We start from the raw sequence: 16,304 nt of genomic DNA on the forward strand, positions 1-16,304 counted from the left end.
GGGTCAGGCGCCGCCGCGGCCACCCGCCGTCCTCGGGTCAGGCGCCGCCGCGGCCACCCCGGGGTCCTCGGGTCCAGAGCGCGCGCCCGGCCCCGCCTCCTGCAGGACAGGCGGGGAAAGCGGGCCGCCTGGGGCAGTGCCTGCGGGGAGGCGTTGCTGCAGGGAAGCAGGGGCAGTGGCGCCCACACAGAGGCTGGCGGAGCTCTGGTGAGTTCAAGGCCAGGCTGGTGCACAGAGCGAGCGCCGGGACAGCGCTTCACTGCCCCGCACGGTCTGCTGCCCGCGTTGGTGCTCGTCCTCGGCTCTCAGGACGCGTGTTGGCAGAGCGCACACCCTCGGCTCTAACTCTAGCACCGCAGAGAGAAAGGGCTGTGCGTGCCGAGAGTTCGCGGCCCGCAGCCACACGAGGCCGAAGCGCTCCAGTCGGTGCACTCCAGCCTTTTGCTCGCGGTGCTGCTGCGGGGGCGCTGCTCCGTCCTCGCCATGATCCCAGCCCAGGGTGGCACGAGGGCCCGGGCCAGGCGGCGGGCGGCGCGCCAGCCTGCGGTCGGGGCTGACGGGCGAGCGGGCGAGCCAGAGGTGGAGGGAGGACGGAGGCGGTGAGCTGGCCGCGGAGTGGGCGGGGCAGCTCCCCGCTGCCCAGAAGTGTCGGGTGCCCGGGTCAGAGGCTGGCGGAAGCCTGGTGACCTGTGAGCGCAGCGGCTGAAGGAGCCTGCACCCGAGGAGAGGCCAGGGGGCAGAGAAGCTTGGCGGGGCAGAAGGCACACCAACAAAAGTGCACAGAGAAATCAGGCAGAAAACCGCCAGGCAGTAAGCCCACGGCACGATGTCGCAGCTGAGAAGACCTAGATGCCTGGGAAAAGAACAATCCTCGTGAGGATAGGAAATAGCGTAACACCGGGCGTTTGTGCCGTGTGTGCAGTCTACCTTGGATGGTTTAAAAATAGAAACAATGAAAAGATTTAAATGAGATTGGCTTAATACCGGTTATGTTTACTATCATTCTGTCTCATATTTCTTAATAGCTATACAGAAAAAAGAAAAAGAGGAAAGTGGATAAGAGACAAGCCTTAGAAGAAAACTTGGAACGACTTATAAGTAAAAATGAAAGCCGGGCACAGTGGCACATGCCTGTAATCCCAGCGCTCTGGGAGGCAGAGGCAGGCAGTTCTCAGAGTTCCAAGCCAGCCTGATCTATAAAGTGAATCCAGGACACCCAAGATTACACAGAGAAACCCTGTCTCGAAAAAAATGAAATACCCAGAGACAAATTAAGACCAGTATTAATAAAAATCTCAAAAACATTTCAAACGACGTTTCCCACATTTTATCAGCCGCCTCAGGTCACATTGGTCCTTTCCCTGACCCCTCTCTGACAGTAATGCCTCAATACTGTTCCAAGTGGGGATTTTAGGATGTCACCCCTCACTGCTAAAGAACTCAACCAACCCATGTCAGCCTGAAAGGGCTACAGCTTAAATTCCCCCACACCCCACAAAACACCTTAAACGCATTCTTAAGACTTGCTTCTCCTGTGCCTCCCCAATCCACACCCCTCAGTCTATAATTTATCAGAAAATTCTACAGAAAGTACAAACAGGAGAGGTCAATAATGAACTCCATTTTCACAAATTGCTGGGAGATATTAACTACTCAAGAGCTAAGTAATTTTTCAAACCTTACAAGGTGATTGGGACTTAATTGGCTCTGGTAGAAAAGAAATTACAGGCTGCACATGTGAACAGTTTGGATCCAAAGTTTGGATTGCATTTTATTCTGCCTTCTCATCCTCCCATAGGATTTGTTATACAGAGGCAAGAGACTACCTTAGAATGGATATTTTTAGCACACAAAAAGTAAAGACCTACCTAAAAGGGGGGGGGGGTCTCTAAATTGATCTGAAAGGAAAAATGAGACTTTGTCAAGTTTCAGGAATAGACCCAGCAGAAATTGTGGTGCTTTTTACTAATGCTGAGTTGCCTCATTATGGGCAGAAAATGAACATTGGCAAAGAGCTTGCAGTGAGTTTTTTGGGGAGAGAATAACAGCAAATATCTCAAAAGCAAGAGAGTTCAGTTTATAAAAAGAACAACTGGACTTTCCCCCCTGTATAGTAAAAGGGAACCAATTACCACTTTCTGGAGCATCTACCTTCTGTGCTGATGCCAATAAATCAGGAAAGTCAGGCTATAAGTCAGGGGAAATAAGTGGCTCAGAGACTTGTGATTCAGTTAAAAACCAGAGCTGTGTGCCATTCTTGCGGTGTTGTGTGATTTTCCTGAATCTCTCAATATGCAGAAAGAGTTGTTTTACATATTGGAACTGCTGAGCTTATTCCAGATGATTCAGAATTAACTTCACTGTTTATTCAACTACAAGTAATCAGAAATAGCAATCATCCCGTGTATATAACACGTATCAGATCTCTGGGTCTACCAGGCCCCTAGCAAAAGGTAATGATGAAATTGATGAGCTGTTAATAGGAAATGTGCTAGAAGCCTCAGAATTTCATAAACACCATGTTAACAGCAAAGGCTTGAAGAAAGATTTTTCTATCACTTGGCAACAAACCAAGGAAATTATAAGGACATGTCCTACTTGTACTTTGTATAGCCAAACTCCATTACCTGCGGGAAGTAACCCAAAAGGTACCCAAAGAAGTGAAATTTGACAAATGGATGTTTCATTTTGCAGAGTTTGGAAAACTGGATACATATTCAGATTATAATGGGCAACAGCTCTCAGTTCTGAAGAGGTGGATTCTGTAATTACACATTAATTAGAAGTCATGGCTGTTATGGGAGACCTGCACAGATTAAGAACAACAATGTGGGGGCTGAGGAGATGGCTCAGGGGTTAAGAGCACCGGCTGCTCTTCCAAAGGTCCTGAGTTCGATTCCCAGCAACCACATGGTGGCTCACAACCATCTATAATGAGATCTGGTGTCCCCTACTGGTGTGCAGGTGTACATGCAGGCAGAATACTGTACACATAATAAATAAATCTTGAAAAACAACAACGCTTCAGCACAGCTCTAGTAAAATGAAGCAGTTCTTCACACACTGCAACATAAAGCCTATTACAGGCCTACCACAGAGTCCTGCAGGACAAGCAGTTACACAAAGATCTAGTTGCACTTTACGAGAGGCAGAATAAACAGGGGTAAAATAGACACCCAGAGATGGATTACACAGTGCTTTATTGACTTTAAAATTTCTAAATGCTAGGTGAGCAAAAACAACAGCTACTGAGACTTTAGATGTGGAAAAAAAAACTACTAAATTGAGCCAGCCCGTGGATTTTTAGGGGTGTGCTAAAATTACAATGGAAGGCTTTGCAGGAGAGGCTCTTTGATTCAACAGAAAACAGAAAGCTGTGGATTCCTTCAAAATTAAAAAAGATTAGATTTGACCTGGGAAGACCTCCTGTGAATCTTGGGTGCAGACATGAAGAAAGAAACCAAAAAAGAGTAACAAAACAGTTAACATGAATGCTGATCCTTCTACATGGGAACAGCTCTGAGACTTGCTAAGACTCAGGTCTGTGAGTAGCCAGTCAATTGTGTTTGCTACAGTCGTCAGGACTATTGCATGCCATCCTTTCATATGGTATGGCTGGAGACACATGCAGTCCAACAGGACTTAAAAGTCTGATGCCCTTTACCTGCTCAAACAGAGCAGAGAATCATCTTTAGCTGATGTGCACACTGCATATTCCATACATGTGTTCATGCAGAAACGTTTATTACCTTTAAGAGTTGTTTTCAGAGCAGAAAGGCCCGACACCAACAAAGACAAGACAGGTAGCCCGGGTGATCCAGCCCTACAGACTGCTTCCACAACTGTTTCCTTACGAATCTGCATCCAGAACAACTGCAAACCGGCTAAGATGGTCCGGCTTGAAAGACTGTCCAGCCAGGACTTCAGTTAAGCCTTGCACTTTCCCATAACAGACTGGACAGCAAATGATACTACCTCTCTCAGGACTTCACCATTATCTCAATTTCTTAGGGTCCCCAAAAGATGGGGACTTTTTTTTTTAAAGTTTTTCAAGACAGGCTTTTTCTGTGTAGCTCTGGCTGTCCTGGACTCACTTTGTAGCCCAGGCTGGTCACGTGCTTCTGCCTCCCTGAGTGCTGGGATTAAAGGTGTGCACCAGTATGACTGGTGAAGAATATATTTTTGTTATACTGTATGACTATTTCAATTCTTGTTTAAGGTATTGCTCCAGTGCAACCCATTAAAAATGTAAAGTTCTAGTCCTTGAAAACTGCTATTATAGACTGTTTAGGGTAATAAGAAATGCAAGTTAGTAGTCAATCAAACTTGTGGTCATGATACACTAGTTGAATCACAGAAATAAGCTCTCTTTCGGCTCCTGTATGTTTTCAAGGGGAAGCAGATAGTAAATATTTAGAAACATGCAACATTTGACTAACTCAGATATCCTTTAGGCAGACAGCGGTCTTCCAACACTTCAGAGAGCCACAGATTACAGCATCTAAGATGTTTTAACAATCTTTTCATGGCAGTGAGGCTTGCCTGCTCCTGGTAGCACCTCAGTAGTACTTCTCAGAAGACGGTGGGCACTGAAGGATCGTCCTGTGGAGTTTAGAGCTTCAGAGGTGGCAGAGCTGGCCGCTGGGCAAAAGACTGCCCTCACCGCAACTGCTGCCAACACCTTGCAACGGTGGACGAGCAGGAGCCTTAAGATGGCTGCCGAATCTCGCCAGGACAAGGCAAGTCATTCCTTCAGAATTCCTGTCACAGAAGTGTGTCACATACTGGGCCAGAAGGCCGAAGATGGCTGCTCCAATGTTGCAGAGGAATCTTGGGTGGCTGTCCGGGCAGCCAACATCAGTATTATTTCTAGTTTTGGAAGCTGCTTGCTCTGCACCTCTGTTTACTCAGGTAATACTTATCCTTGTCTGATGGTTGAAGACCAGAGACTTACAGTTTTACATTAAGCTTAAGTTGCTTATGATTTAAGAAAATGTTTTGAGCATTTATCAGTTTAATAAATGCAAGCTATGACAGAAAGTGATTTAAGAACAGAACTTTGGGGCTGGAGAGATGGCTCAGAGGTTAAGAGCACTGGCTGCTCTTCCAAAGGTCCTGAGTTCAATTCCCAGCAACCACATGGTGGCTCACAACCATCTATAATGATGTCTGGTGCCCTCTTCTGGTGTGTAGGTATACATGCAGGCAGAACAATGTATACATAATAAATAAATTAAAAAAATAATTATTAAAAAAAAAAAAAAAAAAAAAAAGAACAGAACTTTGAACACACCAAGAGTGTTTTTTCCAAAGTTGCCAAGTACCAATGGACTGGACACTGACTGTAATTCTTACCTGATATTGTTCTTGTTGCATATAGTTCACTGATGTTAGAGAAAGCCTTTTATGGACTAAATGGGGGATAATGTCCTGTGCACTGTATAAAGGTTGTCTTTGTGTGCAATGGTCAGTTTATACACTGGCAGAGATTTGAGTACAGGCTGGACTTTGGTATTTTATAAAGATCACCTGTCTCAGTGTTTCATAAGCATTTCCCCCCCCTCCAATTGGTTTAATAAGGAGCTGAATGGTCTATAACAACGCAGAAGAGGGTAAGTGGAACTTCCAGGCAGAGATAGGAATGCTGGGAAACCATCAAAGGCAAGATTTGCCAGCTAGACACGGAGGAAGAAAGAAGTGCTGGTACCGAGGAAAGGTAACAAGCCTCATGGCAGAACTTAGACCACAACAAATGCGTCATTCAGTTATAGATGCTATCCTATCTGGGAACAAGCCTAATCTATAAGGCCTAAGCATTCATAAACAATAAAGTCTCTGTGTCATTACTCGGGCAGCTGGTGAGTTGAGACAATGCAGAGATATATTTTTATTGTGTGTACTTGAGCACATGTGGAAAATGGGTTCTGTTCCCACCAAATGGACCCTGGGGAGCAGCCCAACAGTTGGCAGCTGACTCCCTGATTTACCCGATTAGGAGCTTCACGGCAGAAGCACACAATGCTGGTGAGTTGGCTGAACCGTGGCTGGAAGTGGACGAGGGAGGAATGTGGAGTACTGGAGTGAAGGCGATTCAACGTTCTGTCCCACCTCCAGCCCAACACACAGGAACTGAGTCTGCATCATAAAGTTTATTCCCGATGCGGGACAGAGTCTTTCCATCCCCCAAATCTATCACGTGCAGCCCTGGGAAGGGCTAGGATGTTCCCCCATCTCCTGGGAAGGTGAGAGAAAGGTACATGCGGACCGGGAGCAGTCCAGAAACATTCTGCAGTTCTTGGCTTTCTTACCCTCCCTTCTCAACTGAGGAATTATCTCATCCATTCAATTAAAAAGAACAAAACTTATCATTAACAAAACAAAACACACCTTAAGAATTGGGCAGGGGTCCTTGTCCTTAGCTGGACATCACGCTATGGGTCACCAAAGGGAAAGAGGGGAGGGAAGAGGCACCATCACTGTTTCTGCTGAAGGGCCTCCTTCCTGGCCGCGTCCTGCAGCAGCTGTGTGTCCACCTCATCTGCTGGCAGCTGCACGTAGCGGACGACGGAGCCTCTGATGAAGCAGTTCTTGACGGACAGCTGGGGACAAATGTGAAAGCGTGTCCGTTGACAATGTGTCCGCCCAGGGGCCCCTCTTCCTCACCAGCCCCAACTCACCATGTGAGGGTATTTCTCAGGGTCTGTGACACTGATATCGGTGAGCTTGATATTGAGGTACTAAGAAAGAGGACACCGTCGTTAACCCTAGTCCAGAGACAAGACGCAGCAATCCCCGCCCCACCTCCTTCCCCAAGAACTAACAGCCTTCACTGCACCTCACCTGGTCCACAGAGTGGAGGGTTCCACAGATGCTGTCAAGGGAAAGAGGAAAGACCCAAATTAATTTACACGAAATCATGGAGGGAACATCAGAACTAGAGAATGTGGGGGAGGAACTCATGGCCCAGAAGCCAGTGGGCACCACCTGTGAGATCTGATAAAGCATCTCAAAATGGCTCATCACTTCAGAACCGAGTCTTCCCTTACACATCTACTACCAAAGGGCTGCAGGCCAGGCCTGTATTCTGCATATTTGTATTTCCTTCTTAAGACAAGTTTCCATTTGGCCGAGGCTGGCCTCAAACTTGTGGCAATTCTCCTGCCTCCACTTCTGAAGTTTTAAAACTATATATAGGAGCCATCATCCATGTCCATCTTCTCTGTGTCTCCCAGGGACTCTGCATAGCCCTTCCTGTCCTAGAACTCGTTCTGTAGACCAGGCTGGCCTCAAACTCACAGAGATCTGCCTGCCTCTACCTCATGAGTCGCAGAATTAAAGTATTAAAGGCATGTGCTGCCATCACCACCACCTATACTCATCCTTTAAAAGTAATTAATATCTAGGACTTAAGAGGTCCTCTAATGGAGGGGAGGCTGGAGACATGGCCTAGAGGTTAAGAGCACTGGCTGTTCTTCCAGGGGTCCTGATTTCAAATCCCAGCAACTATATGGTGGCTCACAACTATCTATGGTAAGATCTGGTGCCCTCTTCTGGTATGTAGCTATACATGCAGTACATGCAGGCAGAACACTTGCAGAACACTCACACATGCGCGAGTGTGTGTGAGTGTGTGTGTGGAGGGAGGGAGGGAGGGAGGAAGGAAGGGGAGGGAGAGGGAGAGGGAGAGAGAGAGAGAGAGGTCTTCTAAATTAACAAAATTTAGAGCAAATAAGCTGGAATGTCAGCCCAGATCTGCTTTTCTCCTAGAAGGATCAGCTGTGTTTTGGTTGGTTTGTTTGTTTAAATAAAGACTATGTTATTTACACGTATGTGGACAGTCTGCACCTGCAGAGGCCTGACGAGGCGTCAGATGCTTGTTAGAGGCGGTTGCGTGCAGCCCACCAGACATGCAGTGAACTACTCAAGGCACTTGCTGGGACCCGCGCTCTAGTTCTCTGAAGGGCAGCAACCTTTCTCAACACTGGGCCACCTCTCCAGGCCCAACTGCTATGTCTAACCTTTTGCTCCTTTCCAGCCAGAGACTTATGTGTAGCAGGCATTCTGGTTTCTTTAAAAACTCAGTTATGTTATGTCAACATGTTTTTGTTTTATCCCAGGTGTGGGCTGCTTCAGACTATCCACGGCAGCAGACTATTGTCTCATGCAGGCCCTGAAAGGGATCTTTGTTGGCTGCAGGCAGTTTAGGTCTGGGGACTCTGAGAGGGTAGGAATGCAAGAGCCCAGAGAGGGACAGGGGTGCCTGAAAGAAGGCTGCTGCTGCTCCCCCTGCTGCTCCAGTTGTTGCAGTCTGATGAGAAGTTGGAGACATCCTGACTACGAAGATTGGATTTGTCCCAAAGAACCCAGTGACCCTAACCAGCAGGAAGTAAACTGCGAAACCAATGGCCCCTCTCCTACTAACCTTTCTCTCCTACCTGGTGTTGGGGTGTTGGAAAGGATAAGGGGTGAAGGGAGGTAGAGATATAAGAACCTAAATAGATTTAAAAAAAAAAAAAAAACAGCATGTCAACACCTACATATCCATAAAGGTAACTAAAATTACCCTCCTCCACTCTCTACATTCTATGGCTCCCCACTACTCTAACACTTGGACTACACAAAAGGTCTTAGCTGCCGGGCCTCTCACCCTTCCTGCATGTCAGCACCATGTTCTAGGCATTGCAGAATTAAGGTTCTCAAGTACCAACATGTGCCCAACGCTTTCAAGAGTCAACAAATAAAATGTTTTAAAAAGAGAGAAACATGAGACGATACAGTGTGAGGGCTGGTGATGGAGTTCAGGTGGTGGCTTGCTTGTTGAGCATGCCCAGTCCCACACAAAAGAAAAACACTTCAGTGAAAACTGTAATTTCCAAAGCATCTATTAAGAATAAAACAAACTCTAAGAGCTGGACTGATGTAAATAAAAGAACACAGAAACATCTTTCCAGTGATACTGCCTCTATTCAAGTCCTGAATGATTAAGGGCAAATGGCACAGCCGGGCAAATCCCAGCACTCAGGAGGCAGAGGTTGGTGGATCTCAGTGAGTTTCAGGACACTCAGGGGTACACAAGAAGCCTGGCTCAAAAACCAAGGGGGGAAAAAAAAAAGAAGAAAGAGAAGAAAGGAAGGAAGGAGCAAATACAAGGCGGGAGAGGTCCCAGGAGCAGAAGGGACTGTGCTCTGTCTTCTCTTTACATTTTCTTTAACACAGTAGACACTATGCCATTATGTGACAGCCAACTTCCTACCCTACCAATACACCTCAGTCCTATGCTAACAGGTTTCAATATGGAAGTACTCCCTACTGAATTCTAACTAACCTCTAACATCTTGATGGATTAATGCTAGATATTTAAATTGTTTAAACTTTTCAGGTATTATAATCACTGTGGTCTATTTTTTCCAAGAGTATAAGAAGAGATTATTTAGGACACTTTAAAAGCACAGTGCAAGCTTGCCTGAACACATGTATTTCCAGATTCTTTTAGTTTTAAGAAAGGGTCTCACTGAGTAGCTCTGGCTGGTTGGGAATTCACTAGGTCGAAAAAGGATGTCAACGTCCTCTAATATAGCTCTAATACACAGCCATCGCTTTGTATTTTCCAAGACACCATATGTACACACACACAGTAAGTAATGTGTATTATAATTAAATTATACACAATAAAAACATAATATATTGTTATCTATAATATGTAACAAATAAATATATTTCATGTAAGTTAAATATATAAATAAGTATGTATACATACGTATCAAATCACTTTGCAAAAAAAAAAATGGTTCAGGACCCAGGCACCCCCACCTTCCACCAACTCGCTGAAATAACTACCTACCTGAGGTCATTCTTGAGTTCCACGACCACATCCTTGCCCACAAGGGACTTGAAAAAGGAGTAGAAGAGCTATTGGAGAAGAGGGAGGGGGTAACTGTCACATGAAAGGGAACGCGGAGGAGGAACCCGGTATCTACTCTGAAATACTAGTCTTTGTGGCCCCACCGACTCTGGTAGTTGTCACAGCAACGATCTCAGACGCTGCAGCTCACTGGGCCGGAGAGACAGTGACGGCCCTGCCCCCCGACGCCAGGGCCCACCCTCTGAACCTCCCACGGGAACCTGCTTATTTCTGCCAGGAAATGCAGCCCGCCTCCCACCCGCACCCTCAAAAACTCCTGGTCTCCAGCACGGAAACGCGAGACTAGCTTTCCGTTCTCCCGCGGGGCCCGCGGGCTTTCTCTTGGACTTGCTGCAAGCTTCCCCCAAAACACCATTTGTCCCAGGCGGTCTCAAGCTGAGGTGTGCTGGGCCCCGAGACCGTAAGGAAGCGCTGGGGCCTAACCGCAGCCCTGAGCGCCGGCGCGCCACCCGGCCCCGCACAGTTCGAACGGCCCGCGGCGCGCGGCGGCGCGGCCTTTTGACGTCACGGTACCCACCATGGTGCTGGCGCCTCGCGCTGCGGCCCGGGCCGCGAAGGAAAGGGCCGGGGCCTGCGGGCCGGAGGCAGGGCGGGAGCCCGAGCGCGAGCCCGCGCGTGGGGCACGACAGGATCACGCAGGCGCGGGGGGGAGACGCCACAGTCGCCCGGCCGAGAGCGCGCGGCTGAGCCGAGCACGGCAGAGCGGCGAGGAACGCCAAGCCGGAAGGGGCGGGCCTTCCTGGTCCCACTTCCTGCTGAGCGGCCGCTTCCCAACGCGCATGCGTGGGCCGCGGCGGCTGCGTGGTCGGCTCGCCTCTGCTCTGTTATTTATGTAGTCTCTCCTCCGCTCCGTGTGGTTCGTACGTACTCTGCGTTTCCTGTTGAGAATTACTGGGAAGACTGAGAAAATTGTGACTTGCGTATTCTTTGATGAGGAACGGATAAAGTGTTGCTAAGAGCTGGGCAGGGTTGGTGCCCTCCTGCAATCCTGGACAGAGTTGGGGCAGGAGGATTTCGGTTTAGAGGCCAGCTGCCGCTGTCGTAGCTAGACCCTGTGTCAGAGAGAGTGAAATACACTTCAACACCCAGTCGTTAGTGAGTGTGAGACAGAGAGAGGGAAGCGTGAACACAAATCCTGGCTATCAGAGGTTCCCGGTAAATAAGTTTCTCTCAGCACCTTTTGTGGTAATTGCAGTACGTGCTTTTCTGGAGCTTGAACCCGGAACTTACGCATTCTAAGCAAAATCTACCAATGAATGGCATCCCCAGTGCTAGCATTTTTTTAATGCATTTTTTTAAGTTTTGCATAGCACTTGTATGTAAAGGACTAAACAGACTTTGCTCAGTGGTAAAAATAGCTTTTTGTAAAGCTTTTTTGTGCATGGGTATATTTGCCTGCATTATGTCCGTGCTGCATGAGTGCCTGGTAAGAGGAGGGCTTCAAATGCCCAAGGCCTGAAGTTCCAGACAGCTGTGAGCCACTGTGGGCTCTGGGAATGGAATCTGGGTCCTCCAAAAGAGCAACAGCTGCTCTTCACTGCTGAGCCATCCCTGCATCCTTGAAATAGTTTCCGATAGCTTGCCTCCAAATATTGCTTGAATGTTCTGGGAACAGGCCTGCAACATTCCAGCTGTGACTGAAGCTCTGACAGAAGAGACCACAGAGCCTCTGCGGGCAATTCCCAGAGAAAAGATGGCACTTGGGGGGGGGGGGGGAGAGCAAAGGCGATGTAGTTGTTTCTCATAGTAACTGAAAGACAAGTTGCTGTGTTGTCCCTCGTGTGGGAATCCTGTCTGGATACACAGGACATGTGCTATTTTGCTGAGGAATGTTTGTTGTCTCCTCTTAAGGTTGGCTGTAGGTGCAAGGCAGCCATGGGACATGGGTGAGAATTCTGGGAGTCTGGGCTTGCTGATTACAGGGTGGAATGCTCTGCAGTGTGCGGGGATGCCGGAATAGACTGTAGCCAGGGTTTCCTGGGGGGGTGGGGGGAGCTGGACATGCAAGCCAGAGATGGACACTGGTCTTCTTTGCTTTACACCTCATTTTATTAAATATCTTAAAATTTTTATGCGTGAGAGTGTTCTTACTTGTGTGTTTGCCTGTGTACCACGTGTGTAGTGCTCCCAGAGACTGGGAGTGTTGGGTCTTCTGGAGTTATAGTGATTAGTCACCATATAGATGCTGGGAATGAAGCCCAGGTCCTCTGGAGAGTAACAAGTGTCCTTAACCACTAAGCTGTCTCTCTGGCCCCCCACTGATCCAAAGATGCTTCTCTCTCTGCCCCCACCCCATGCTGGGATTGCAGGTGCGCATCACTGCGTTCAGATCTGGACCCGCCAGCATTCAAGCAGGATTTGTTTACCAAGTTCAGCAGAATTCTTAACACTTGAACCTAAAACAGCCTGTCACTGGTTACAAGCAGTCACCACAGTTAGCAACTGCTTCATACCCGGCCCAGGGTACCGAGAGTTAGAAAATATTTTTCTTGGCAGGTGTAACTAGTGTTCTCTAATCCCAGGCAACATGAACACAAGTTCAAGGCAGAGCTAGGCTACGTAAGACCCCGTCTCCAAACAAGAAAACAAAGGCAAAATAATTTTGTTGGAAATGCTGAACTTACACAAATCCAAGTGCTTTAGGAGGTTAAACATTCACAAGGAACTCATGAACAGAAAATGCAGGTCCTCTGTGAGCTTGCTTTCTTAATGTCCCAGAAGCACCAACAGCTTAAAGATACCAGGAAGTAAGCTGGTTAAGGGAAGATCAGCTCGCTTGGGCACAGAACTTTGGAGGCTAACCTGGGCGTCCAGAAGCCCTGCCCCCGAAACCAAAAGCTGGGCATGATGGCGTGTGCTGCAGTCTCGGAAATCAGGAGGACGGCTGCAGGTTGAGGGCCAAGTTGGCCTACATAGTGTGGAGTGAGCTAGTCGTGCAAGGTAGAGTAGGGGCCTGGCCAAACAAATCAAAACACAACAAACTGTTTCCTTTGGGAACAAATTTACTGAAAGGCAAATAACCATCCCCCACAGGTAGGACGCGGTGGGGTGTGGCTAATAAATAACAGAAGCCAGATTCTTCAAATGGCTCAAAGAGGGGCCTGGCTTTCCTGAAGGACCATTTCAGGATTATAGGTGAGAGGTGGGGGCACGAAAAGATGGAATCTAAGACTTCCCCGTCGGAATCCCAAAGGACGGTGACTTAGGTTTAAGTCCAGTCAGTTCAAGAATCATAATGATGTTTGAAGATGAATAAAATTCACCTAGAGGCACCCTAGCACCCTGTACTTCCAGAAAAAAAACGCTAATCTACTTCCTCAATGGTCGGGCCTGTGGCAGCCCTGTTGGGTGTGTACCCCGGGGCACAGGTGGGCCCAGTGCACCCTGCCTGATAGAGTTTTGTGATGATAGGGTTACACATGCTTTCCAGTTCTTTTCTCTTATGATCAAACTCATCTTTCTCAGCCAGCTGGTTGGCCTCCAGCCAGGAAAGGACCTCGTTGCACTTCTCCACTATCTTCTTCTTGTCAGGCTCGCTGATCTTGTCCTTGAGGCCCTCGTCACTCACTGCACTCTTCATGTTGAAGGCGTAAGACTCTAAGGCGTTCTTGGCGGCGATCTTCTCCCGCTGGCCCTCGTCCTCCGCCTTGTAGCGCTCGGCCTCCTGCACCATGCGCTCGATCTCCTCCTTGCTCAGGCGGCCCTTGTCGTTGGTGATGGTGATCTTGTTGGCCTTGCCCGTGCTCTTGTCCATGGCCGTGACGTTGAGGATGCCGTTGGCGTCGATGTCGAAGGTCACCTCGATCTGAGGCACGCCCCGGGGCGCCGGCGGGATCCCAGTCAGGTCAAAGCGGCCCAGCAGGTTGTTGTCGCGCGTCATGGCCCGCTCGCCCTCGTACACCTGGATCAGCACACCGGGCTGGTTGTCCGAGTAGGTGGTGAAGATCTGGGTCTGCTTGGTGGGGATGGTGGAGTTGCGCTTGATCAGGACCGTCATCACGCCGCCTGCCGTCTCCAGCCCCAGCGACAGGGGAGCCACGTCCAGCAGCAGCAAATCCTGCACCTTTTCCGATTTGTCCCCCATTAAAATTGCTGCCTGGACTGCAGCTCCGTAGGCCACCGCCTCATCGGGGTTGATGCTCTTGTTGAGATCTCGTCCATTAAAATAGTCCTGGAGGAGTTTTTGCACCTTGGGGATGCGGGTGGAGCCGCCCACTAGAACGATGTCGTGGATCTTAGCCTTGTCCATCTTGGCATCCCGCAGAGACTTCTCCACGGGCTCCAGCGTGCCGCGGAACAGGTCCGCGCACAGCTCCTCGAAGCGCGCGCGCGTGATGGACGTGTAGAAGTCGATGCCCTCGAACAGCGAGTCGATCTCCAGGTTGGCCTGCGTGCTGGACGACAGCGTCCGCTTGGCGCGCTCGCACGCCGTGCGCAGCCGCCGCACCGCGCGCTTGTTCTGGCTGATGTCCTTCTTGTGCTTGCGCTTGAACTCCTCCACGAAGTGGCTCACCAGCCGGTTGTCGAAGTCCTCCCCGCCCAGGTGCGTGTCGCCCGCCGTGGCCTTCACCTCGAAGATGCCGTCGTCGATCGTCAGGATGGACACGTCGAACGTGCCGCCCCCCAGGTCGAAGATGAGCACGTGGCGCTCCCCGTGACCTGCTTTATCTAAGCCATAGGCGATGGCGGCCGCCGTGGGCTCGTTGATGATCCGCAGCACGTTCAGGCCCGCGATCACGCCCGCGTCCTTGGTGGCCTGGCGCTGCGAGTCGTTGAAGTAGGCGGGCACCGTGATCACCGCGTTGGTGACATTGTGGCCCAGAAAGGCCTCTGCAGTCTCCTTCATCTTGGTCAGCACCATGGACGAGATCTCCTCGGGGTAGAAGGCTTTCTTCTCCCCTTTGTAGGACACCAGCACCTTGGGCTTGCCGGCTTCGTTGATCACTTGAAACGGCCAAAGCTTCATGTCCGACTGCACCACAGGGTCATTAAACTTCCTGCCGATCAGACGTTTGGCGTCAAAAACAGTGTTCTGGGGGTTCATGGCCACCTGGTTCTTGGCGGCGTCCCCGATGAGCCGCTCGGTGTCCGTGAAGGCCACGTAGCTGGGGGTCGTGCGGTTGCCCTGGTCGTTGGCGATGATCTCCACCTTGCCGTGCTGGAACACGCCCACGCACGAGTAGGTGGTGCCCAGGTCGATGCCGATGGCCATTCCTTTATTAGTAGCCATCGTTTTCCTGGACCTGCGGAGAAAGGAGCGTTAGACTCACATTCTGATGTTTTAAAATAAAACTGTTTGTTGACGTCAGGTTTCCTCTTTCAAGGTCTGTTTTTATTATTTTGTGTGCACGCATGTGTGGCTGTGTGGGCCTCTGCACATGAGCAGGCACCCGTGAAGGTCAGGGGCACCGATGCCCTTGGTGTTGAGTTAATTACCATTGTGAAGTGCCCGAGGTGGTGTGCAGGGCGCTAAGCCCAGGTCTCCAACAGGAACAGATGTGCTCTTAATGGCAGAGCCCTCAGTAGCCCTTAGGTAGTTTTCTTTCTAATAATCAAAGATTATTTTGTGTATGAACATTTGTCTTCATATATGTCTGTGTCCTAAGGAGAGCAGCAGAGGGTGTCAGATCCCCTGAGACTGGGGTTACAGTCTTAAGCCTATGGATGCTGGGAATTGAACCCAGGTCTTCCGCAGGAGCAGAATGTGCTCTTTCTTATTATTTTTATTTTTAAATTACAGTTTACTCACTTTGTATCCCAGCTGTAGCTCCCTCTGAACTGCTGAGGCAGCTCTTGAGCTCCGTCAATCAGCCTTCTCAAAAGCCCGAAGATGAAGACAGACACAGCGCAGACTCTCTAGCCTCTTTTGGGCAGAAGGAAGTCCTACCCTGAGCACTTGTCAATGTTTTTGTTGCTGTTCTGGTGAAAGGTGTGTGTGCTGTGCGTGAACATGTGGCTTGGGGGGGCAGCCCTAGGTATCATTCTCCTGACAGCCACCTTGCTGAAACAGGGCCTTTGTCACTGACCTGAAGCCCTGGCTGGCCGGTGATCCGTGCCCTGTGGCCACAGCTGCAGGCCACCATGGCCATCTGTTCTGTTCTGTGGGATCTGAGGGTTGAACTCGGGGCCTCCGCCCACTGAGCTGCCTCCGCCCACTGAGCTGCCTCCGCCCACTGAGCTGCCTCTCGCTTCTCGGGAGGTTGTTGTGGGTTGCTGGTTCCTTGTTTTTAAGGCAGTGTCTCGCTCTGCAGGCCAGATCACCCTGTTCCCAGGCGACCGCCACACCTGCAGCTGCCCTCCCTCAGCCTTCCAAAGGCCGAGGATGCAGGCTGACACTGCCGAGCTCTCAAGCCTCCCGCCACTCCATGCTCTCTCCTGTCTC

At 49.7% G+C, this 16,304-nt stretch overlaps 2 protein-coding genes and 1 long non-coding RNA gene across 5 annotated transcripts; 1 reads left to right on the forward strand and 2 right to left on the reverse strand.

The window, feature by feature from the left end:
- Positions 1-21: 21 nt before the first annotated feature.
- LOC132648288 (uncharacterized) lies at positions 22-9,149 on the forward strand. 2 transcript variants are annotated; one of them, XR_009586654.1, is made up of 3 exons: positions 22-207; positions 1,026-4,911; positions 8,118-9,149. It is a non-coding gene; the product is annotated as an uncharacterized LOC132648288 (long non-coding RNA). The 2 variants fall into 2 exon arrangements; XR_009586653.1 differs by lacking the exon at positions 8,118-9,149 and having other exon boundaries at positions 52-207; positions 1,026-5,846.
- Positions 6,131-10,653, reverse strand: Lsm2 (LSM2 homolog, U6 small nuclear RNA and mRNA degradation associated). 2 transcript variants are annotated; one of them, XM_021655835.2, is made up of 5 exons: positions 10,440-10,653; positions 9,842-9,909; positions 6,841-6,871; positions 6,678-6,737; positions 6,131-6,599 (listed from the first exon to the last, which is right to left on the reverse strand). In XM_021655835.2, the coding sequence occupies exons 1-5, from the start codon at positions 10,440-10,442 to the stop codon at positions 6,474-6,476; spliced, it is 288 nt and encodes a 95-aa protein (XP_021511510.1). In that variant the 5' UTR covers positions 10,443-10,653; the 3' UTR covers positions 6,131-6,473. The 2 variants fall into 2 exon arrangements, with proteins under 2 accessions (XP_021511510.1, XP_021511511.1); XM_021655836.2 differs by lacking the exon at positions 10,440-10,653 and adding an exon at positions 10,167-10,343.
- A 2,253-nt stretch (positions 10,654-12,906) lies between these two features.
- On the reverse strand, positions 12,907-15,152 carry Hspa1l (heat shock protein family A (Hsp70) member 1 like). Its single transcript, XM_060369055.1, has one exon. It carries the CDS (start codon positions 15,150-15,152, stop codon positions 13,227-13,229), a length of 1,926 nt encoding a protein of 641 aa, XP_060225038.1. The 3' UTR covers positions 12,907-13,226.
- Positions 15,153-16,304: the final 1,152 nt, after the last annotated feature.

The sequence above is a fragment of the Meriones unguiculatus genome, chromosome 16 (assembly GCF_030254825.1).
Source record: "Meriones unguiculatus strain TT.TT164.6M chromosome 16, Bangor_MerUng_6.1, whole genome shotgun sequence".
NCBI classification, from domain to species: domain Eukaryota; kingdom Metazoa; phylum Chordata; class Mammalia; order Rodentia; family Muridae; genus Meriones; species Meriones unguiculatus.

Excerpts from the sequence above, each read along its gene's own strand:
- Lsm2 (XM_021655836.2), bottom strand. The coding sequence starts at position 10,277 with ATGGTGTTTTGGGGGAAGCTTGCAGCAAGTCCAAGAGAAAGCCCGCGG. Across the intron at positions 6,872-9,841 it reads GAACTCAAGAATGACCTCAG|CATCTGTGGAACCCTCCACT; the intron begins GTAGGTAGTTAT and ends TTCCCTTGACAG. Across the intron at positions 6,600-6,677 it reads CTGAGAAATACCCTCACATG|CTGTCCGTCAAGAACTGCTT; the intron begins GTGAGTTGGGGC and ends ATTTGTCCCCAG.
- Hspa1l (XM_060369055.1), bottom strand. The coding sequence starts at position 15,152 with ATGGCTACTAATAAAGGAATGGCCATCGGCATCGACCTGGGCACCACC.